The sequence below is a fragment of the Dasypus novemcinctus genome, chromosome 28 (assembly GCF_030445035.2).
Source record: "Dasypus novemcinctus isolate mDasNov1 chromosome 28, mDasNov1.1.hap2, whole genome shotgun sequence".
Classification (NCBI taxonomy): domain Eukaryota; kingdom Metazoa; phylum Chordata; class Mammalia; order Cingulata; family Dasypodidae; genus Dasypus; species Dasypus novemcinctus.
This window is the reverse complement of record NC_080700.1, coordinates 21787271-21812744: the sequence shown is the minus strand read 5'-3', so window position 1 is coordinate 21812744 and position 25474 is coordinate 21787271. Positions and strand designations below refer to the sequence as shown.

The 25474-nt window shown below is 35.9% G+C and overlaps 1 protein-coding gene across 4 annotated transcripts in view; it reads right to left on the bottom strand.

Annotated features, from left to right (window-relative positions):
- Positions 1 to 25474, bottom strand: part of MAP3K4 (mitogen-activated protein kinase kinase kinase 4) — a 145810-nt gene that overhangs the window by 22125 nt on the left and 98211 nt on the right. The window contains exons 10-19 of one of the 4 annotated variants that reach the window (XM_004449808.4): positions 22598 to 22864; positions 17236 to 17385; positions 14979 to 15140; positions 14338 to 14471; positions 13723 to 13801; positions 12925 to 13003; positions 9542 to 9638; positions 8647 to 8778; positions 5003 to 5103; positions 4237 to 4317 (exon numbers count right to left, since the gene is read on the bottom strand). In XM_004449808.4, coding sequence (XP_004449865.1) covers positions 4237 to 4317; positions 5003 to 5103; positions 8647 to 8778; positions 9542 to 9638; positions 12925 to 13003; positions 13723 to 13801; positions 14338 to 14471; positions 14979 to 15140; positions 17236 to 17385; positions 22598 to 22864 — 1282 coding nt within the window. The remainder of the gene's footprint in view (positions 1 to 4236; positions 4318 to 5002; positions 5104 to 8646; positions 8779 to 9541; positions 9639 to 12924; positions 13004 to 13722; positions 13802 to 14337; positions 14472 to 14978; positions 15141 to 17235; positions 17386 to 22597; positions 22865 to 25474) is intronic. The other 3 variants (XM_004449805.4, XM_012520429.3, XM_012520437.3) reach the window with 3 other exon arrangements.

Here is a 25474-nt window from a genome sequence, read left to right as displayed (position 1 = left end):
AATCCACCTCCCCAGGAAAGGAGAGACACACAGCCTAAGGGTGACTCAGCTTTTGACCCACAAATTTGGTGAGCTGTGTCCTACAACCCTTCCAGGCCAGTTGGGGTCATGCCACTGTATTTCTTCTTTGGACAACTGTCTTTTCAAGTCTTCTGCCCATTTTTTAATCAGGTAGTTTGTCCTTTTATTGTTTAATTGTATGATCTCTTTGTAAATCATGGATATTAAACCCTTATCAAATATGTGATTGCCAATATTTTCTCCTATTGAGTTGGCTGCCTTTTCACCCTTTTGACAAAGTCCTTTGAGGTACAGAAGTGTTTAATTTTTGAGGAGGTCCCACTTACCTATGTTTTTCTTTTGTTGCCTGTGCTTTGGTTATAAGGTTTAAAAAACTACCACCTGCCACAAGATCTTGAAGATGTTTTTCTACATTTTCTTCTAGGAGTTTTATGGTTGTTGCTTGTATATTTAGGTCCTTGATCCATTCTGAATTAATATCTGTATAAGGTGTGAGATAGGGGTCTTCATTCTTTCTTTTGGATATGGATATGAAGCTCTCCCAGCACCATTTGTTGAAAAGACTGGCCCAGCTGGGAGGGTTTGACCACCTTGTCAAAATTCACTCAACTACAGATGTGAAAGTCTATTTCTGAGTTCTCAATTCGGTTCCATTGGTCAGTGTGTCTGTCTTCATGCCAGTACCATGCTGTTTTTACCACGGTAGCAAGAAAATATGTTTTGACATCCGGAGGTGAGAGTCCTCCAACATCATTCTTCAAGATCTTTTTGGCTATTTGAGAAAAAGCCAAAAAAAGGCTGTTGGGATTTTTATTGAGATTACGTTGAATTTGTAAATCAGTTTGGAGAGAACTGACATCTTAACAATATTTAGTCTTCCAATCCATGAAAACGGAAATGTCCTTCCATTTACTTACGTCTTCTTCAGTTTCTTTTAGGAATTTCTGTAGTTTACTGAATAAAGGTTCTTGATGGCCACGGTTAAGTTTATTTATTCCTAAATATTTGTTTGAGTTGCTATTATAAATGGAATTTTTTTTTCTGATTTTCTCCTCAGATTGCACACCAGTAGTGTAGAAATACTATTAAATTGTGCGTATTAATCTTGTGTCCCACCCTTTGCTGAACTCGTCTGTTAGTTCTAGCAGCTCTTCACTGCTGGTGGGAATGGAGAATGGTGCAGCCACTGTGGAGGACTGTCTGGGAGTTCCTAAGGAAGCTGGACACACTTGGCCCGGCAATACCACTAGGGACACACCCAGAGGAACTGAGAGCAGGGACCCAGACAGACATCTGCACACCCATGTTCATAGAAGCATCCCATTCACGATTGCCAAAAGTTGGAAACAACCCAGGTGTCCATCAACTGACGAATGGATAAACAAACTGTGGTGTATATACGTATACATTGGAATGTCATGCAGCAGTAAGAAGAAATGAAGTCATGAAGCATACGACATGGATGAACCTGGAGGACATTATGTTGAATGAAACAAGCCAGAAACAAAAGAACAAATACGGGATGGGTGCGCTATTATGAACTAAATATACTGTGTACATTCATGGATTTAATAATTAAAATATAGGTCACCAGAAAACAGAAGGAGGGTAGAGAATGGAAAGCTGAGGGTTAATCTGTGCAGAATTGGTAAAAAAGTTCTTTGTAAATCTTTGTAGATAGATAGAACTGGTTAAAGCATATCATGGTGCTTGTAACTAGCAGTGCTATTGTATGGCTATGACAATGGTTGAAAGGGAAAGTCTAAGGTCATGTATATTACTAGGAGGAAAGCTAAATACTATAACATGGGACTGTTTAAGATAGCAAAACCTCATGTAAAACACGAATATGGGTGATATTGCATATATAAAATTGTTTTTACAAAATATAAATAGAAATATACTAGAAGAAGGAAGAAGAATAGCAGCTATGTATGGCAGGCAGGCAAGGCATAGAGAGATTGAGAGGGTATGAGTTTTGTTTTTATTATTATTACTGGAATAATGAAGGTGCTCTGGGAATGACTGGGGTGATGAATGCACAAATACGTGATTATACCAAATCCCACTGACTGTACTCTTTTGATGGATTTATGCTTTATTAATATGTATCAATAAAATTGATTTGTTAAAACTAAAAAAAAAGAGAGAAAAACAACCCACTTTAAAAATGGGCAAAAGACTTGAATACACATTTGTAGAAAGAAATACAAATGACAAAAAAAAAAACATGAAAAAATGTTCAATGTCACTAGCGATTAAAGGAACACGAATCAAAACTACAATGAGGTATCATTTCATACCTATTAGAATAGCCACTATTAAAAAGACAGAACTACAAGTGTTGGAGAGGATGTGGAGAGACAGGATCACTAATCCATTATCGGGATGTAGAATGGGATAGCCACTGTGGAGGACTTTTTGGCAGTTCCTCAGGATGCTGAGTATAGACTTGCCATGTGACCCAGCAGTACTATCACTCGGTATATACCTAGAAGAACTAAGTGCAGTGACACAAACAGACATCTGCACACCAATGTTCACAGCAGCATTATTCACGATTGACCAAAGAGGGAACCAACCCAGGTGTCCTTCAACTGAAGAATGGATGAACAAATTGTGCTGTATTCCTATGACGGAATACCACGCAGTTGTAAGAAGAAATGAAGTTGTAAAGCACATGACAACATGGATGAACCTGGAGGACATTATCTTGAATGAAACAAGCCAGACACAGGACAAAAAGTGTGTGATTATGCAACTATGTAACTAAACATATTGTGTAATCTCATGCACCTAATAACTTGAATATGTCACTGGAAAATAGAATGAGGTTAGAAAATGGAAAGTTGAAGGTTACCTTGTACAGAGTTGGTAAAAGGATGTTTGTTGGAAACGGACTTTGGCCCAGTGGTTAGGGCGTCCGTCTACCATATGGGAGGTCCGCGGTTCAAACCCCGGGCCTCCTTGACCCGTGTGGAGCTGGCCATGCGCAGTGCTGATGCGCGCAAGGAGTGCCGTGCCACGCAAGGGTGTCCCCCGCGTGGGGGAGCCCCACGCGCAAGGAGTGCGCCTGTGAGGAGAGCCGCCCAGCGTGAAAAGAAAGAGCAGCCTGCCCAGGAATGGCGCCGCCCACACTTCCCGTGCCGCTGACGACAACAGAAGCGCACAAAGAAACAAGACGCAGCAAATAGACACCAAGAACAGACAACCAGGGTAGGGGGGGAAATTAAATAAAATAAATAAATAAATAAAAAAAAAAAAAAAAGGATGTTTGTTAATCTTTGGAATTGAATAGAAAAGGTGAAAGGCCAACATAATATCTGTAACTAGCAGTACTAGTACGTGGGTATGTAAAGAATTTAAAGAGAAAGGCTAAGGTCATGTATATTACTAAAAGGAAATATAAAGAATGTAACCTGGGATTGTATAACATGGTAAAACCACAAGTGAAATATGAATATGGATAAAATTGCATATATAAGACTGTTTTTCTTTGAAATTGAACAAATATATGTTAACACTACAAGAAGTTACTATCAGAAAGAAAAAACATTATACTAAGTGAAAGAAACCAGACACAAAGTCCTACATATTGTACCACTCCGTTTATATAAAATGTAAATATAAATCAATTTAAAAAGATGAAGTTAGATTGGCTGTTTTGCAAGGCTGGGGCAAGACTGCTAAAGGAATGTGGAGTTTTTCTTTTTGGAGCAATGAAATTGTTCTAAAATTTATTTGCAGTGATGAATGCACAACATTGTTACTATACTAAAAGCCACAGATTATACACTTTGGATAGATCATATGGTATGTGAATATATCTCAATAAAGCTGATTAATAAACAAGTAATTGTGCAAGAAAAGGCAGAAATAGCAGCTATGTACAGCAGAGGAAGCACAGAGAGATTGAGGGGTAAAGAATTTTCTTGTTAGTTTGTTTTTTATTATTGTCATTGTTATGAAAATAATGAAAATGCTCTAATGATGACTGAGGTGATGAATGCACAAGTATGTGCTTATACCAAATATCACTGATTGAACACTTTGGATGAACCGTATGCTTTATTAATATGTATCAGTAAAACTGCTTTGTCAAAATATATATATGCTAATATAGAGGTCTAATAAGTTTGGAAGCCAAAGCATATTTCAGCTGAAACGGCTCTCCTTATGTTTAAACCTTTTTAAATTCCACATTCCTTCTCTTACCCTTAGTCTGGCTGATAAGTGTCCGAAGCTCCCAACTTCTTCGCGTGGATCCACTTGAATCACCTTTTGGATATGCTGGTTCTGTAAAGTATTTTTTTTCATACAAATTAAGACTTATGTAATATATTCACTTACTTTATTGTGAGAAACATTGAAATGGATGGCAATGATTAATTTCCATCAACCTGTCCTTTCTGGTTATTAACGTCTGAAGTGTCTGATGTGTATATGAGAAAACTGCCTCTACAACCAACTCTAGAAAACTGCATCAAACTAAAAACAATTGTGTTATAGGATTTTAAGGGCATCAAATTTTGCATAAGTGACATACAAGAGAACACTGAGCAGAAATGGATTCCTTGAGGACCCTTTCAAGTCCCAGCATATTATGACATGAGCAATTATATGGTTCCTAAGCAAAGATGGTTCCTAGGTCTGCATTATAATAAAATGTCAGCATACCATCAACAAACACAGTGCCACGTTTGAATTTTTAAAGTAGGAGTATTCAGTAATTAAAATAACAGGAATAATATTGTCTTTTATTTTAAAACAGATAAATAGATCAAACAAAAAAGAATAATTTTTAAAGCAATAAAAGTAGACCTAGAAAATGCAAATATACAATTAAAAAGGCATCTATAGAGAGAAACCAATGTGCTTAACAGTAAACCTACTCATAAAGCTTCTGTTGCTTTTTTACTCTTACTTCTTGTAATAAGAACTGGTGAGCTGTGAGAATGCAGCTGACACTTTAGACACTCACCATCTCGCTCTTCTGTGGGGCTTGAGTGACGACTCAGGGACCTAAACTGCAACTCAGCAGCTATGGAAGCCAATCGATCATTTTCAGGGACACTGGAACCCCTGTTTTAATATTTTTAAAAATCGAGCTATCAATTCAATGGAACTATAAGTGAAAGAGAGTTTATATTTCAATCTCATTTTCCTAGGAGATTCCTTGGGAATGGTAATTCTCAGTGGGGGACATTTGCCCTCAAAGAGTATTTGGCAATGCCTCGAGACGTTTTTAATGTCATGACTGGGGTGGGGAGGGGTGGTGCTATTGGCGTCTTGTGGGTAAATATCCTACAATGCACAGGAAAGCCCCCACAACAAGAATTATCTGCCCAAAATGAATAGTGCTACTCTTGAGGAACCCTCCTCGAGAGTTCGAAGGACAATTTTTTAACCCTCCACTGCTGACACATGAGGCCCAGAACACCTGACTGCACAGTACATTGCTTTATATTAAAAACAACAATAAAAACAAAATCATAGTTACATAAGTGTTATTGATATCAGTGGAAACCTCCTTAATATAAGTCCATGACAGATAAATTTAATTAGAGAAATCTGGCTAATACTTAAAATTAGCATCAAATTATGTTTATATACTTAATTCTATTTAAAGTACTAAAATCATTACATGATCCAGAAGATTGCACATCTCTCAATAATAAGAAAATGGAAGTATATACCTAAAAATTTCTCAAACAGTAGCCAAGCAAAAGTGCAAAAGAGCAGGAAGCTTAATGCATTAAAGAACAAGGTTAATGAGCTGCTTTCCAGAATAAAGTTAAATGTTCAGCATCCCAGAATGAACCAGTACAAAGGAAAACCCAGCATTAAAGGAAGTATTAATGTTTTAATTCAAATAATCATTAGTTTTTAAATTATTTATGAAGTTATTTAGTGTGTATTTTTAAAATGAATGATATAATGAAATATGGTAGCATTTATGCTCTTATTTAACATATACTGAATAGGTTTAAGGAAACAAAAAGTTGCCTTAACAAAAGTTCACAAATTAAGATGCATGTGATGATTTTTTTTTTTTTAATTTCTAAACCCTCACATTTAGCATAGTACTTGTTAGGTCTCAAGAGAAGAGAATTCTTCTACTGCTGTCATCAAAACACCTTGGCACTATTTCAGAGAAGAAACATCTTTCACTCCTAAGCAGGTCAAAGACTATGGAACTGTGGGGAAGTCACTCCACACCTCTATTTTCCTGATTTCCCACAGGAGAAATTAGCCAATTCCACCTTCTTCAGAGATCTTTGCAAAGGTAAAAGGCAAGAAAATATACTTGAGTGTTTTAGAAAATGTACTTATAAAGGAAGTTTCTGAAGTTTGGCAATGTTTAACAACTAGCGAGGGAAGGACACAGGGGAGGTCTCTGGTTTGGAGCGTTTGCCAGCTTCTGTGGTTTAACAACCAGCTTGCAAAATTCCTGAAAAATGAACAATCAGCTCTTGCGAGCCAGAGAGTGAGCTCCAGAACGCACACCACTACAAAAGTGTTTGAAAACCAATGGTAAAGATAATTTAAACACAGAATAGGTACTTTACTAAGTCAAATAAAATCAAATACATATATTTATTAAATATTTGGGCCAAAGTACAATCTAATTTTGGTGAATGGACTTTAAGATAGGAAAAGGTTTGAGGCAGCAAGGTTGTAGCAGGCATGTTTACATTTGAAGGCTTTATTCTGTTTCCTCAAAGCACATTTACAAACTTAAAGCTATAGATCAGCCTCAGGCTTTTGGGTATGTATAGTATACCTCAGGACAGGTGAACTTAAGTGAAAGGTTTGCATATTCACAAAGGACTCACAAGGTCCATTACACATACTGCCTATAACTCTGCTGAGATATGAAATTAAATCAAAAGTGCAAGGCTTGAATGCTGGAATGAGTCTAACAACCATGTACCATTCACATCTTACTGTTGTGGCTTTGCCATTCTCTACTTGCCATTGTGTATCACTGTGGCAAAGTAAACTTTCTTCCTCTGTAAAAAAAAATGGCCTTCTGATAGCAAACTAGGAGGGTTTCAAAATTTCTAAATATCAAGGATCTTTCTAGGGTATGTACAAGTTTATGGTGAAAAATATTTATAAAATGTCACTCATGCTGAAAAACTGCTTATGCAAAGCACAAGATTAAATGCATGAGAATGCCAACTGCAGGCATTTAACTCTTAGGCTGCCAGATGATTAACGTACCACACCACCAACTTAGAATGCATTAAGCCAAACACACTTCATGGACCTTTCACATCTGTGACACTACTGTCCATTTTCTAGTTCTGGAGCAATCTCTTGCAAATTTGGAAGATGTAGATGTGGGAACCAGGTACGAAGTATCCAGTTAAGTGTTCTTCTCAACCTGACTGCGTTGTGGGGCACATCACTTCCCTTGACTTCCTAATGCCATTTATAAAAAAGGGATTTTTCAGGAACTCCCAAAAGGCTATAAAGCATATTGGAAATATGTGCCATGAAACAATCTGTCTTTATAGGCAGAGAGGGTAAATGGGAACTTGTTCAAAGTTAACTATTAATTTTTTAGTTGACTGCTTTGGCTATAAAATATTCTGATGTGTTTTGGGTTATAGACATTTATCACTAAACATTAGGAATATTAATTATTTTAATGAATCAGAAGACTGGAAGAGTGTAGAAATTTTAGACTGTTATAAAGCAAGTGTGAAAACATTTTAGCCTAGTTTAAATTCTAAAGCCATATACTAACTTTCCACCAGCATTATACTATTACAACGTTCCATAAGAGCTGAACACAGAGCACTAAATTTCTTCACAATTGCATCTTTTTTGATCAGGTCACCCCCACCCAGTCTTTCTGATTATATCACTTTTTTTACTGGAAGATGAGAATATTGACAGTGTCTCTTCTGTTAAGAAACAAGTATGGACCTGAAGAACAATCAATGGCTCTTTCTCCATTAAGTATAAGAAAATCTTATTAAATCCTCTGCCAAAAAAATAACAAAAATGGGAAAAACTGAAAGACCCTCATTGCTATCTAACATTACACAGAAGACTGAAATTTTTCTGAAGTTTTTCAAATGTCTGGTATCTCTCTTGGTAATGATTGATTCTTCCCGTAAGATAAAACCCCATGAACTCATCCTTCCAATTTCGTAAACTACTACTAATCAACCGTTACTTAAGATCAGGAAATTTGGTTTAAAAACTTATCCCCCTTAAACAAAATATTATTACCTAAATTATTAACTAAAAGACATCGTGAACTACCTTGTGACTCAACAGGAAAGGCACTGCTGACCAAACATCATCAGGTACCTTCTTCTCTTATGGAACAGGCTCTTTCCTTTGATATTCTCTCCAAAGAGTAATTACTGGCAGAAGTTCTGGCCATTTTGGTTAATATTAGCTTCAAAGAAATATTAAAATCAGGCAAACGATCTGCTCATGCTGGTGGGTGCGAGAGCTGGGGAGCGCGGCACCCTACTGAGCGCTGCTCACGTTCCGTGGGAAACCAGCTAAGCCACGTCCAGCGGCACATCCTAAGGCTCAGGTCACTGCAGAAGTGTGCGTGGGGGCGGGGGCTGAGCAGACATGACACTGGGGTGGAACTACCTGGCATCATGGGCACTGCTGCTGGGTTTGGGTGGTGCAGAGTCGCTGCTGGAGGGGCCGGGGCGGCCAGGGGCGGCAGCAGCAGCAGCAGGGCTGCCGTGGCTCCGTGTGTCCGAAGGCACGCTCCGAGTGCTAAGACGAGAAGAACAGCTTCAGGAACACAGGTGAGAAATGGGAATAGAGTCTCAAATGGTTTCCGATGAAAAATAAAATAGGGCAATGACGTGAAAAAAAAAAGTAAATATAAAATACACAACTGTTCCTTAACTGAAATTAAGGTGTAGGTATGAAGGAAAAAAAACTAACTTCAAAGCTTTGAAAAAATAATTGTGGTCCTTTCCTAGAAAATCCTCTCAAATGAAAATAACTCTGAAACTACCTCAAGATGCAGAAATGCCACCACATTCAAGGTATTATTTTGAAATTACTAGTTTCTAAACTCACTTTAGTATTCAAGTTGCTTCTTAACTACATATACACATGAAAGCCAAGGCTGGGAAGATCATTCCAGTTTTTTCTCATCTTTTAAATTGAGATTATTGCTTTTCCAATGTTTACTATGTTATGCAAACTCAAATTTGTTTTCCTACGGTAATTTTTCAAAGAAAGAAAGAAAAAGAATCACCACAAGCTAGAAAGCATTTAGTAGCTTGAGGATATAATAAGCTGAGAAACAGAGTTATCTTGGAAGGTACGAGTCTGTTTTAAATTTGCTCTTGCAACTAAGGTTCTACAGCAAGTCTTCAAGATAACACAAATAAGAGCTTTAAAAAATGTATGACTAAGAACACAGAAAACACAGTTAGCAGAAGCAAGCACCCAGTAGTTTTAAGAGTATTAGCATGCACGTCAGAGAAGAATCCATAAAGCAAATCACTAGGTAAGCAACAAATACCTGAATCCCTCTGGAGTTGGGATAATTAGATGTGGGTTAGGAGGGTCACTATGACATCGAGGTACCTTCACAGGACGCGGGCTGTTCCGATGAATAGCTGCCAGTGAAAACGGCAACAAATGCAACTTGTTAAAGTGGTCAAGAGAAATCGGCCAGGCCAGGCAATTAAATGTAAATGAAATGCTACTTAATTTTGCCCGTGACCAAATTAAGTCCATTTATATAAGTAAAAAATCCATATTACATATACAAGTATTATGAAAAAACATCACTTTTTACAAGTTAATCAAGTTATATATTAGGCATTCAAACATTTCTCCATCAAAAACATTTTTTTAAACCTGGACTGAAGCATACAGAATGTATGCTAAACAAGAAATTAAAACCAATTTAGGCATAAATAAAAATGTGACCTATTTGGCATCTCCCTAACTAAAAGCTCTTTATGCTATCTTCACTTTGAACATTTATATCAACTTAGGTTATAATCACTGGTGACACTTCAACGGTCCTAAGGTGAGAGGAGAGTTCCCAGCATTTTCCTGAGCACAATGAGTTAGGCCAAACCAGATGGGCGGGGCATAGTTTTAACTTAAGTTATTCCTTTTTTAGAGCATGTTTTCTTCTCTTTTTCTTTCAAATATTCTGGTAGAAAGTAGTAGATAAAATTTTAAATGGAACTTAAAAGTCATAAGAGAGCTTAGTCATTACAAAAATGCTTGTCATTTCACTTTCCCAATAACTAAATGTAAATAGTACTGAACATGTGTTATAGTTTATTTCTCCCTAATATGTTTTTCTTACTTCTGCTTTTAACTTTCTGCTTAACTCCCCTTAATTTCTTATTTTTAAAGTCATATCTTCTCTTCTCTCCTATAATACTTATAGTCTACATGGAAATACTTCCTTTCACGGTTTTTGTTTGTTTGCACTTAATAACATCTCACAGGGTATAGAAATACCAAAAATGGAAAGAGCTCAAGGCAGAACTTACAAAACAAACCTGGAAGATACAGATCAAGCAATTAACAAAAATTTCAGGCAATTTTTATCCTTAGTTCATTACATCAATGATCATAAGACAAAGTAGAAAAAAATCCAAGGACTATCCAAAGATAGAAAGAAAGAAAAAAAGGATGGTAATGTCTTTAATTCAACAAAGTTAATGGGAACTACTGAGTAAAAAATCACTACACAATTTTCCCATGAAGATACAAAATAGACATTCTGTTTAAAAAAACACAATAGATATAAATTTATTATTGTTTCATGCAGTAAACAGTGAACTAAAACTTTTTTTTAATAGCATGTATATTTACCACTGCAAAACTGTGATATTTCACTGGAAAGAAAATCAGATGGCCAATAAGCATAAACTGCTAGTGGTGAACACTTATTACAGAAATGGCCGTCATGGAATGGCAAAAACAAAACAAATGCTCTTCAGGAAACAGTAGAAAGAACTGTGCCCACAATGGACACAATGAGGCCACTAAAAAAAACAAATTATATCTATATCTGTCGACTTGGAGGAATTTCCACAATTTTCAGATGCAAAAAGCAAGAGAATTATATCCAATGTGATACAGTTTTTATACAGCAAACATTGGCAGGAAAGCAAACAACACTGAAAATGCTTGTGAGCACGGGAAAAGGTAGAGAAGAACACCCTGCGTGATTCTATCAGCACACAGAAAGGATGGAACGTTACCTTCCAGGCTGTTCTCATTATTCACATGGGTAGAGCAGCGGGGGAGAAAGATGTATGGGCAAGCACCAACATGTGATGTGCTTTGGCTTTTCTTTTGAGAAAAGAGCACAAAATCGAAGGACACCTGCCATCTGTAGAACACTACACTTTACCAATGTTATTGCCTCATTTAATTAATCCTCACTAGCATCCCATTTTAAGCATTAGAAAGGGAAGCTCACAGACATTCAATGAGCAGCCTTAGGTCCCTCAACTATCAGGTAATCTGCTATGAGTTCAGTGCCACTTCCACTGCACCATAGTGGCTAAGAGGATAAACAGCAATGAATGAGGACAAAAAGCACTATTAATTAATTAATCAGTAGTTTTGGAAAAGACAGGCATACTGGAACATCAGCTGATTCAAAGGTTAGTGATTACTTTTGGATTGTGGGATCATGAGTATTTTTTTCTATACTGAAAATATTGCTCTATGTACATTTTCTACATACTTCTTCAAATTATAATTTTTCTACAATGAAAATGATTACTTATGTAATAAAATATTTTAGGAAATGATTTTTACTGAATTATCGTATGTGTTCTGAAAGAAATAATTTAGGAGCCAATCATATAATATGCTTAAGAAAAGTTTGATAAGAACATAGCATGTTTTATATAAAATGCTGAAATAATTCTATAAATAACTTTCATTTTCATAACAGCCACAGGACAAAAAAGAGGTATATACTTAGTGAATTTAAACCAATGATTAAAACCTGGCCCACTAAATTTTCTATAGCTAGCAAACACATTTTATAAGAAATATAGTTGGCACTGAATAAATTCACCATTTAAAAATTATTTTACTTTGTATAATTTAAATTGTATAACATTTCAATTTTTCATTTTTGGTATTTATTACACAAAAATAGTGCATTGCTTTATCTACAGACTATCTCAAGCCAATGGGAAAAAATATTTACCTGGGTTTAAGAACTTTTCCTGATATTTGTTTTGTTTTTAAAGCTTCAAGATATATGCTAAAAACTATAAAGTGATAGTAGCAGAATGTAATTTGATTTTTTAAAAGTAATATCAAATGGGAGTTTACTATAGTTAAGCAAAGAAATGGGTACTGAGGAAGGCCACAGGGAAAAAACCAAGCCATCTCTCTCCTTCAAGACTGGGGGGGAGTGTCAACTACAATGTAAACTATTATCCATGGGTGCAGCAGTGCTCCAAAATGTATTCACCAAATGCAATGAATGTGCCACAAAGAAAAAAAAAAAAGAATTGCAATTAAAAAAAAAAAATTAAGGAAGGAGGGGCAGGACAATTAGATCATCCAGTAGCAGCAGGAGAGGCTCTTGCTCCTTGACCGAATATTCTTTCTTCAAGTCTGTCCTTCCCATAAGAAAAGATTTCAAGGGAGATAAGAGAATGTGCTGGAGTGCAAGAAAGAAACCCACTTTGCAATTTGATGTTGCTGGCTAACATGGAGTACCTTGTGCTGGCATTTTAATCTTTCTGTTGGATTTAGAAAAGATGACTGTGGTGTTCTCTACATACATACCTCATTTCTGTTAACTTTCATTGCCATGTTCCTGAACATACTTAAAGTACCTCGTAAACCATTTTGCTCACCCAAACCAGTAGGTTCCGGGAGAAAGGCTAGTAACGGCGGTCTTACCAAGGTACAGACCTGTGACAGGGCTGTGCGGCTTTCCTATGACATGGCCAATGCATTCGTTCATCAAGGCCTGTAAACTCTAGGAACCAAGGAAAACGGGAAAGGGGAAGAGAAAAAACGTGTAATCTTTTAATTACGTAAGTAGTACTTATGAGACTTTCAGTATATTTAAATGAAATATACTATAATTAGTAAATATTTTCAAAGTTAGTTTAAAAGAAACTAAACATAAACATAAATAAATTCTACATAATTTAAAATAACATGGCATTCTATTTCATTTCTATCAATAAAAGCGAATTAGCTTTCAACTCTCCACAAGCAAGGGATTTTTCATGTATACTGTTTGGAGAATAAATGAATGAATTCACATTTTGAACATCTTTTTGAGCTGACGGAATTTATGAGAATAACAGTGATAATATTCACTTTCAGGCATTTTGCTCTTAAATGACTCATACTGAAATAAATTAACTAATCCCTGTTCTTCATTAAACTGCCAAACAGCAGCAACAAAGGTCAGCATTTTTCAGAATAAAAAACTAACAAATATTTTAGAAGTGTCAGGGTTTATAACCATACACTGACTTACTTAAACAATATTGTTAAAAAAAAGAAAAAAGCAATGAATACCTATGTTATAAAGAATGTTTTAACTTCTCAGCATTATCATTACAATTATATAGAAAAGATTTAAGAACTATTAAATATTTTTTTATAAAAGTAAAATAAAGGAATAGACAGTGATCAAAGTACTTTTTAATTTTTTTAAAAAAAAACCTTTAGAAGATTCCATACCAAGAAGTCATCTTCTGGTAGTGCTGAAATAAAGGCAGGTTCAATGGCCTGTAGAAAATCAAATCCTTGAGTCGCCCACCTATTAAATATAAAAGTTCAATAATCACAGAACAACCAACAAAATACTTGAGCAGTTTTAGAATACACAGCACTGAAAAGTAATCCAATTGGAAAATTACTATCTAGCACATAACACATTTTTGTCTCTATATAAAAATACCTGGGATTGAATAAATCTATAATGTGATCCTTTGGGAAAAAGGGCAAAATGACCTTTTAATAAACAAAGTTAGTTACCAGTTTCTTCTCCATTTATACTAATTAAGTCTTAAATTTCATCAGGGATGGAAATAAATGGAAAATCAGGAAGAACTTATCTAGGGAGAATGTGAACTCCCTCAAAAATTACCATTTGGAATAAAATTTTTTTAAAAAGTTTTTCAAGAGTTATGGGGTTTTTATGTAAATATTTTCACTTGGAAAAAAAAAACTGATTGAAGAATTCAGAGTGCGGCTCTTTGTGCCATCTGCTGAAAAACTCCATGTAATACCTGAGAATGAAAGAATACCAATCCCGCATGACTCACGAGTGAAACGTGCCTGCTTGGTCATTACCTGGGTCTTGTACCTCTACCACTCTCACATTTAGTGAGGACATAATTCATCCATTTCCGGGCAAAGCTTATATATTTGTCTCCTATCTTCTGTCTAAACTCTCCAGACATCAAACGAACAACTTCTTTATGATACTGTAAGAAGATTTCATGTATATCAAAATTAAGAAGAAAACTCTCATAGAAACACCTAAACACTATAATGTCATGTCTATTTCAAAATGTCATTTTCTAAAAACAAAAAGCAAAATCCCATTAAAATGTACATACTCTGAAAAAAGTATGGAAGAGTTATGAAGGGTAGTGTCTCAAAATGCAGTTTCATAACTGTTACTACTAAAAGTTTTAAAAAATTACTAAATCAAGAATGTGCTTTTATGATATTAAACCTATCTCTTAAAGAAGGTTTTAAAATATAAATAGGTAGCAGTAATAAAATAAAAATTGGGCAAGGTTCTGACAGTTTAAAAGTAAACTAATGTTTCCAATATTCAGCAGAGGGTGTAAGAAGCCATGCTTTATTAATCTGTGATTACAATTAATTATCAAATTTGCTGTACAAACGTCATTATTATACTTATTGTAAGCAAGTTACAAAGCAACTACTAAATTGTATTCTTTTCCCTCCTATTTTGTACTTACCTCAAACCCAAAATTGTATCCCTGAATCATTGCTTCTCGGTAGTACTGCTGCAATGTGACAGACTCAGACTCATCAACTTCAGCATCAAATTCTGATGTGAACATGTGGTCCACTCGGTCAATGGCATCACTTATCCTGTTGCACAGCCCTAATGCATCATTCTGAAGAGTTGCAAACCATGATTATTCCACAATGAAGCAAACCACATAACACATTGCATTTTAGAGGGAGATTTCTTCAGCATCACGTGGACATTAACTACTACAAAATTATTCTGGTTATCCAAAAGGGATGGCCAAATATAGAGGAGTTTATATTATTTTCACTTTTATTCGTATTAGGCATTCTTTAACATCAAGAAAGCTGTCCTTATGAAACACCGAAGGAAAAAAAATCCACTTAAAATGGCAATGCCTAATTACAATCTTGCCTTTGAATAGATGCTTGTGCCTTCAGTATTTTCCCATATGAACCATGTCCTCCCCCTTCCCTGCCACCATGTGGCTGGCTCAAGAATAAACATGGTTTCAATGCCACAGAATAAAAAAGCAATATATTTCTAAATGTCCTCCAAAATGTTACCAAATCAGGAGGGTCCTCCTTATTCACCCGGCAGTCCCTAGTTCAAGGTTCTCCACCAGGGGCGATTTTGCCCCCCCACCCCTGCCCCAGGACAGTGGCAGTATCTGGGGACATTTTTGATTCTTATGACTGAGGCAATACTACTGATATCTAGTGGGTGGAGGTCAGGGACACAACTGAACACCCTACATCGCACAGGCCAACCCCACAACAAGGACTTAAGCCGCCCCAAATGTCCATGGTGCTGGGGTGGAGCCCAGGTCCAGCCTTCGCTGCTCCCTAAGGGATTTAATGCAATAGCTCCACATCAGTCCACCTCTCCACCCACCCTCAGACACACACGTTCGTGCACACGGGTTCCATCACACCGTCTCCCCTACATAATGCTACTAAGACAGTCTCCCTAAAACCAAGATAAATATACCTACTCTAAAAATTTTCAATAATTCCCCAATGCTTAGGAAGAAAACCCCAAATTTCTCAGCAATCTGATTTTTCATCACATTATTTTACCAGACTTATCTCTCATTACTTTCCAGTAGGACACCAAGATCCAGACAATTCAGACTATGTGATATTCAGTGCACATGCCCTTAACCTTGAACCAGTGCTCAAGTGCTCCTTTGTCTGTCTGTGCCTTCCCAATGTGCAACTTCTGGAATCCTCCAGTGCTGAAATGCCACTGGATGCTAACAGGAGCATCTAGCCTCTCCCTCCCTGGACTTCCGTGTACAGTTCATAGGAGTTCCTAATCTCTCCCTCTCCTGTACATGGGATTCTGGTCCTTATGCTATAGATGCCGTAAGTGTAGGAAAAGTCAGTATTTTATAAAAGGTTGCATATGCCACATAGCCCACTGACTCAAACTAAAAGAAAAGACAAAAGTCCCTTGTCCTGGTATTAGGGTGGGATTAAATCAATAAGAGAGAGGAGTTAAATATTTAGTTAAGTGTGTACATATAAATAAGACAAATCAAACTGACAAGAAAAACAAATGTTTATCAAAGTACTTGTAATTTCAAGGAGTCCTTCTTTAAGAATTCATGTTTTAATTAAATGCATGGGCTGTGGAACTTATGGATGAGAACAAGACTGATAAAATGGGGTACAAAATAGAAAATGGTAAAAACAGGAAATAATGGGAGAAGAAAGCTAGGCTGTGGTTTGTAGCAAACTCTGAAGTCACTTGTGCCTGTCTACAGTTTGCTTTTTAAAATGTACTCATTCTGGCTGAACTCTTTGTTGAATGAAGGAGTAAATAAAATATTCTTTGAGATTACATTTTGGTATGGAGTACTGCTTGTAAACTTTGGCAGTTGCAAAAGGAGAAAGAAACTTAGACTAGCAATGAAGAGACCTAAATTCCATGTCAACTTTGCTACTAACTAGCCATGTCACCATTACGAAGTCAAGTAACTGCTCAATTTTCTATCACTTACAATTCTAAAATTCTAAATTTCCAGTCAAGATCTGGAAATTTATTTTTAGCTTAGACATCTATTCTTGTTTAGTTTAGGAAAATGTATGTCTTGGTGGAAGGAAGAAACTGAGGAGAACAATATAAGAGCTCAAATACTTTAAATGATATTACATTATAACATACTGACCCTTCCTAAACATTACATCCAAAAGTAAGTAAACTAGCGGAGGTGGAGTTGATGGTAAAATACATACCTTTAGCTGTTGCAGAGCTTTGGCAATGACTGGTTGACTGGATGTCTGTTCCTGGCGTAGCATCATGAGTCCTTCAATGGACTGCTGGAAAGCTTTTCTCTGAATGGTGAGATGGGCAGACTGTGTAACAACTAGTAAAAGATTATCCACCTGGAGGAAAATCAAACACAGAGCATAAAAACAGACCCCTTTACTGTATTCCAATTCTAGTTCAACCCCCAGGCTAAAAACAAACTAGGGTGGCTTTTTTTAAAAAAGGAAAAGGAAAAGAAGAAGAAACGGAAAATAACAAGTGTTGACGAGGATGCGGAATAACAGAAACCTCATGTATTATTGGTGGGAACGCAAAATGGTGCAGCCATTGTTGAAAATGGTTTGGTGGTTCTTCAGAAAGTTAAACATGGAATTAGCATTTGACCCAACAATTTCACTTCTAGTACATACCAAAAGAAATGAAAACAGAGACTCTACCAGATATCTGTACAGCAATGCTTAAACAGCATTACTCACAATAGTCAAAAGGTAGAAGCCACTCAAGCGTTCCTCCACAGATTCATGGATAAACACAATACGATATCTACATACAATGGAAGATTAGTCAGCTATTAAAGGAAAGACGTTCTGATATATACAACAACATGGGCAAACCTTAAAGACATCATGTTGAATGAAATAAGCCAAACACAAAGGACAAATATTATATGATTTTCATTTATATCACAGACCTAGAATAAAGCAAATTCACAGATGCAGAAAGAAAGATTATGGGTTACGGGGAAGAAGGGTGGGAATGATGGAGAGCACCGTGAATAGAATCATGATCCCCACAAAGACATGTTCAAGTTCTAACCCCTACTAGTCTTCTGCAGGTGAACTCATTTGTAATAGGATCCTCAAAAATCCTATTAGTTAAGGTGAAGCCAAACTGAATCCAATTTAACTGGAAGCCTTATAAACAGAAGAAATTTAGACACAATAGTAGAAGGGAGTAGGAGACAAAGGAGCCAGATGGCCATGGGACAGAGAGAGAGCCTGAGGTACAGATCGCCAGGAAACCATTAACAATGCTAGAGACTGCAGAGAAAATATGATCCTGTCAATACCTTGATGTTAGACTTCTAGCCTCCCAAACTGTGAGTAAATAAAGTCCTGTTTTTAAGCAAACTAGTCTATGGAACTGTTACAGCAGCCCTGGAAAACTAAGACAGGGAGTTAATAATGGGTACAGTTCGGGCTGATGAAAAAGTTTTGGTAATGGACGGTGGCAATGGTAGCACAGTTACATGGGAATATAATATCACTGAGCTATGCACATGAAAATGGTTAAAATGGGAAATTCTGTGCTGTGTGTATATATATATATATATATATATTACCACAATAAAAAATGAAAACAACACAACAAAAACAAAACAAAACAAAATGAATGCCAACCTCAGAAATTCCCAGGCCAGCAAGTAATGTGGAAGCGAAGCTGCTCCTATGGAGCAGCTCCCTGCGTGGGCCCTGCTTCTAGGGTTTTGGGCAGAATGAAAAAGGGCCCCAAGACAACTATCCCAGCAGCTAACTAGAGAGGCAGAGATGGACTTCCAGGTGCCTATGGGAAGGGGCAAGGCCAGAGCATTCAATTGTATGCTCTTGTGAAAATTTCACTAACACAGGTTCTTGCTAAAAAGTACTAGAAAAATATCCACAAAGTCACTCAATGATTGGCACCTGCAAATTCAAGTCCTATATCGCCCACTACCATCCAGTTATTATGTGCCTACTATAAACAGCAGTGTACAGGGACTTTGGAGATCTGAATTTTATCTCACTCCTGTCATTACATTATAGAAGTCACTTTGCTTGACTTCCAAGGAATTTGGACTAAATTTCTGAAGTTCCTTTCAACTCTGACATTCTACCAATCTGTGAGTTCACAATGTGGTTATCACACTTTGTCATAGCACCAAAGTTCTGTTAAGAACACAGAAAACAGTTACAGAATGCTTTTATATAGAAATAAAATTCCATACAGTCAAGATCTCCAATAATTCAAATGAAACTATACTTGTTTCCCTTTACAGAATCAATCTATATAAATGTCAGAAATAATACAAAAAGGAAAAGCTTGCTTAAACTGCTTAGGGATCCAAGCTATTTACAAGCAGCCATTCAAATCGAACTGTAATCCTAGTGCAAACATCTTATTTATACTCAATAATGCCTGTATGTTTCCAGAGAGTTCACAGCCTTGTTGTTACTCAAGTTATAGTCATGAAACATAGTGACTATAGACATAGAAATTGATGCTATAATTCAGATTCTTCACTAAACCAAACTGTGTATCTCCCTTACTAGTATTAATTTGTGATTTTTTACTGTATCAATGTATTTACAGTCTTGACTTAGTCATATTAGTGGGATGAAACCACAAAACTTGCTCATGAAAGTCAGATCTCTTTTAACCACTAGCATATAACACTATGTAAGTCCAGGTCTTCTAAGTACTATAAGGATATAAAGATATTAATACATTTATTTCAACTAGGTCTATAATTATACTTTTCACAAATTTACTACCCACTCCCCCCATTAAATTCTAGAGATTTGTGTCCATATTCCCAGAACAATATAGGTGTTAATATTAAAATATAATTGATATATATGTATATTATATATAAAAGCCAAAAATTAAATCATTTTTTGATTATACATATTATTGCTTTCCTCCATTAGAAGAGATAGTAGAGAATGAGTGCCTTGTTAAAAAATTTTTAAATTAAAGGTTTTTAAAAGTTTAATTCAGACTACTCTTTTTAGACCTTGAACTCAAAGTTAAGTGGTAGCTCAAATAAAAAAATAAGTGCATGGTATCTGTTTCCTTGTTTACCTATCTTTACTATAACAACAAAAAAAGCACACAATAAATACTCATTGAAAAAATGGCATAGAACATTTAGACAAAAAACATCTCGAAACTCTAAGGCAGAGAGGATGGTACTAAAGACTAAGCATTTCAATTTCATGAACTGACATCTTAATGAAAATAAAAGTTCGATTTGATAAGGGAAAAAAAGATAACCGATTTAATAGCCCATGGATATAAACAAATATTTACATACAAAGATGTTCACCACAGGACTACAAAAAAAGTAGCAATTACTGGAAACGACTTATTTTTCCAGTAACAAAGGGATGGTAAAATAAATTATGGTACCTATATTGACAGAATGTTATCCAACTACTCAATATAGTGTTTATAGAAATGTTTTAATGATGTGGGAACATGCTTATGATACATTGTGAATCTTAAAAAGGCTGAATTCAAAGTTACATACATACATAAATGAACCATATAAAAAAGTGCATATTTCTCTTTTGTGTGTGTATATGTAAGAATGCATAAGACAAAGAATTCAAGGACACATATTACTGGTTATTTGTGGATGGCAGGATTATGGATAACTCATTTCTTCTTGAATTTTTCAAAATCTCCACGAAGAGCATGTAATGTTTAATCAAAGGGAATATTTATGTTTTTAAAATTACCATAACCAAAAACAGACTTCACATGGAGTGAGTAAAAATGGATTTTCCTGACTGCCTGGTCTCCTACCAAAACACACTGAGGCAATAGTTAGTACAATTTTATAAATAGCTCATATTCCAAAAAGCTAAATTCTTCCATGCACTCAATATTCCCTAAGTATACATACATTTCCTCTTTTAAAATTTATTTCACTCTTTCACAGATGCCTACAGATGTTAAGACCTGCAAGCAGAGTTGCTAGAGCAGAGGAAAGCATCTAAGGCAGTAATGAACTTGGAAAATCTGAGGAGCTGAGGTAAGGCCAACATGGGAAGTGGTGAGCAAGGGTCAGAGTGGAAGGAGCAGGGGCTGGAGAAAGAGGCATGGTCCTCTAAGTGAAACAGGAAGATGCAGCATTTTAAGGAAAGGCATAGTGTAATCTAAGTTTTTAGAAGATCTCTCTGACTTCTACATGCATCTGAGAGTAAAAGCAGGGTGCAGTTCACAGACCAATGCAGACATCTAGCTAAGAGATGCTTAGTGGTATAAATCAGGACAAAGGAAGTGAAGGTGAGGAAAGCAGCTATTTCAGAAAACCTTTTGAAAATACAGACATAAAAATGTGCTATGTGCATGGGAGAGTGAGGGAGAGACATGGAGGCCTGCAAGCCCTAGGTGGAAGCGGCAGCTCATTACGCTTAGGATAAGAATTATTAGGTTGGAATGGATGGAAAGAGGATAGAAGAGTCCAGACAGATGGAAGAGTATGGACAAGGCATGGGACTGCTCGGGCAAGACATCTTGGACGTATCCTGGAACTCTAAAGAGTTCAAAACTCCTGAAGCAGAGTGTGCTGGGGCAGCATGTCAGGATGTAAAAGTGGGACTGGATGAGGGACCCTGTAGGATGTATTAAGAAATCAGGACTTCGTTATTATTTTTATTCTTTAAGTGACAGAGGCATTTCAATGTTTTGAGTAGATTTGTGATCTGTTCAGGTATAGGTATTATAATGACCATTCTGGCAGCACTAAGACAAACAAAATAGACTAGGAGGGAGAGAAGGTGAGACCTGAAGTATGGTAACTAAAAGTAAGAAATTCCAGTAGTGCAAGAAAGGGATGATGAAGTTCTGACAATGGCAGTGACTCTGAAGATATAGTGACTCTGAAGATATACCAGAAATACTCAGGGCTTGACAGGGTCAGTAATTAACTGGAAGTGGGGAAGGACTGAACTTAAAGTAATTATCATGTCTGTGGTTCAAACAACTGAGTGGGCAGAGTGCTCTTTATGAAGACAGGGAATGTAAGAGAGCAGATTCGAGGTGCATGTGCACTCCCGTTATCACTGCCCATGAGTGGAACAGAGATAACACGAGGTTCCTTAGCGCTTTCAATCATGTGTTATATAAATTTTCATTGATTCCTGATAGGTGATAGTCTTTACTGGAACAATGGAAACTGAATACCCAGTAAATGAGAGTACTTCTAGAGCTACAGATTAAATAATATAATTTCTTTTAGATCATGAGTTATATGGCCCTAACTACATGACTGAACCAAGAAAAGATATAAATAAAACAGATGGTTTAGTTCAAATACGCCAGTACAATTTAATATACTTACTGAACTTTATGAGATCTTTTAAACAAGCTATGCTGCAAAATTATTTATTAAAAAGATCAAGGCACATTTTGGGGAAATGTAAACTTGAGATTACTATGGCAGTTAAACCAGTCATTCACAAGCGGCTAATAATCCATTTTTTCTAAGAGCACTTTAAGGAATACTGCTAAAGGTGCAGGGTAGAAAGCCAGGGGTATGGAGACTGGGAGTAAAAGACACACCTGCATGCTTCTCAGAGTATCGACTGTCTCCACCTGAGGCACAACTCTGACAGGCTGCTCTTCCCACGTGCCCCAGCTGCCGTCAGCATCAGGACCCCGATCGCTCTGCTTGCTCAGAAGCAGGTAGGCATCAATCAGCACTTCGTCAGAATCTTTAGAACAGTCCTTTCCTGCCGCTGCATTGAGTAACTGCAATATAATACTCTTCTCTCCAGCAAGAGTGTCTGGAACAAACACCTGCAAGTTTTCTAACCCAGGAATTTGTATCTGGAAAGAAAATAAACCAAAAATCTTATATTAAGGAACATCATTCATTATAGAAATAGGTTATTTTTTAAAAAAAGCAAACTAGCTGTTGAAGAGCTTGAGATTTCAAAAAATTACACTAGGATTCCGGTTTAGTCAAAGACAACGATGCAGAATATTCTTCTTAGGAACTTTTGTTGAAGAGCTATGTAATTTCATATGTTTAATTTACATATAATTTTCTGGTTGACAACTAATTAAAAGCAGTGTAGCAGTGCTCCAAAATGTATTCATCAAATGCAATAAATGTGCCACACCGATGAAAGAGGTTGTTGATGTGAGAGAGGTGGGGGTGGGGGGTGGGGAGTGAGGTATATGGGAACCCCTCCTATTTTTTAATGTAACATCTTGCGTGATCTATGTATCTTTTAAAAAAAAAGACAATAAAAAAATGTTCTGGAAAAAAAATGATGCATTAATCCTTAAAAGCTTTTATTAATCCCCAATAATCTGAATTATTGAGGCAAATGTCACATTTATAAAAAGAAAACAAAAGATGGTAGTAAGTTAAGTAAACAATTACAAACCCAAAATTTAAAAACATGGAAAGGAAAACATTTTTCAAAATCATGTTATAACTTCAAGGTTGACTTTATATAATAATAAAGCATTTTTTTTTAAAGCATCAAGATTACTTTATGGAATACAACTCCCAAGGAAAAGTACATAATGACTCTACGGCTCTACCACTGAAAGCAATGTTACTTGGAGCTGTATGATGCCAATGTAATTTCATGTTCTCAAACAAAGTCTACAAAGCCTTTCAGCTGAAATGTTGTTTAAAGCAAAAAGTACCAATTAAGAAAGACAATATGGGATTGGCCAATTTGAGATTACTAAGCATTTCTTTCTCTTTTTATCTAAAGTAAACTGTGTCTCAACCCTTTGAAACACCGATTTTGTTTCTTCCTTCACAAAAATTTGCTCTTTCTTCCACTGCTTATGACTATTTGATTTTTTTTTAATTTGGATATGGCTAATGTCATGTTATTAAAAAACAGAGCTTCTATTCTATACATTATATACATAATATATACATTATATAAAAATGTATATTTACCTATTATCTGTTAATTTTTTATATTCAGTAAAAATTTATTGATTACTGATTTCGACTTAGCCAGAGAAATAAAAATATATTCTTCCTTTCCCTCTTGGCAAAAGAAGATACCTTCAGGAGCCAGCAACAAAAAAATATTTAGAAAAAGAATAAATTTCATGTAATCTGACTGACTGGTTTTCTGCTTAGAAGAAAAGTTATCATTTTGAGCCTTTTTCTAACAATATTTGTTAGGAAACCCATGAGTAGTAGCAAGAGAAAAAAGAACTGAAAAAGAAGGAAAGAGAAGAGGATAAACAGTTGGAAAGTGCAACAGCTGTGGGAACCAGCATTAGAGGCAATTGATAAGGAATTTACCTTCAAGTTCTCTGATTTTCTGCCATTTTTTTCTATCAGCTACTGAGATATGGGTGTTAAAATATCTTACTGTAATTGTGACTTTGTCTATCTCTTCATTTAGCCCTATAAGATTTTGTTTCATGCATTCTGAAGTTCTATGATTAAGTATAAGCACATTAATGACTGATAGGCCTGGACTGACTGACTTACCAGTACAAAATAGTCCTCTTTATCTCTGGTAACACTCTGTTTCTACAAGAAATATTAAAGTAACAACTTCAAGTTGAAGAAAAATGACATCATACAGAAACCTGGAGCTACACAAAGGAATGACGAGACATGCCACAAAACAAAATTCAAAAGGTCCTTCATCCAATAAAAAATAAATAAGGAAGAAAATAGGACCAATCACCCACAGAAAAATCAGTCAAGAGAAGCAAACTCAGAATTGACAGAGCTAATGGAGTTAGCAAACAAGGATGGTAAAATAACTATTATAAATGTTTCTAATTTTTAAGAACGTGAAGAAAATATGAAAATGATGAGAAGTGAAACAAAATCTAAAAACACTGATGTGGAATTTCAAGATAAGAAAAATAAAGACTGGTAACAACAACAGATTAGATACTGAAGGATCAGTGAATATGAATTTTTAAAAATGCCTAGTAAAAATATAAGCAGAGCATCAATGGGACAATAAGAAGCAATCTAACATATTTCTAATTGAAGATTCTCAGAAGGAAAGGAGAGACAAGAGAACAGAAAAAATATTTTTTAAATGGCTGAAAAAATTTTAAACTTGATAAAACTACAGATCCAGGGAATCAATAAAACTCAAAACATATAAAATATACAGAAAACTACACCTAAGCACATATAACCAGACTGCTAAAAACCAGTGACAAATCTTAAAAGCTGCCAGAGACAAAAAAAAGACAATACATATGGAAAAATAAAGAATGACAGCAAACTTCTAATCAGAAACTATGTAAGGAACAAATCTTTAAAGTACTGAAAGAAAAAAAAAAACAGCCAGAATTCTTATACCCAGTGAAAATATGCTCCAAATATGAACATGAAATAAGGACTTTTTCAGACAAAAAGCTGAGACAATTCATTGCCTGCAAATTGTACTACCAGAAATTTTAAAGGAAGTTCTTTAGACGGAAGGA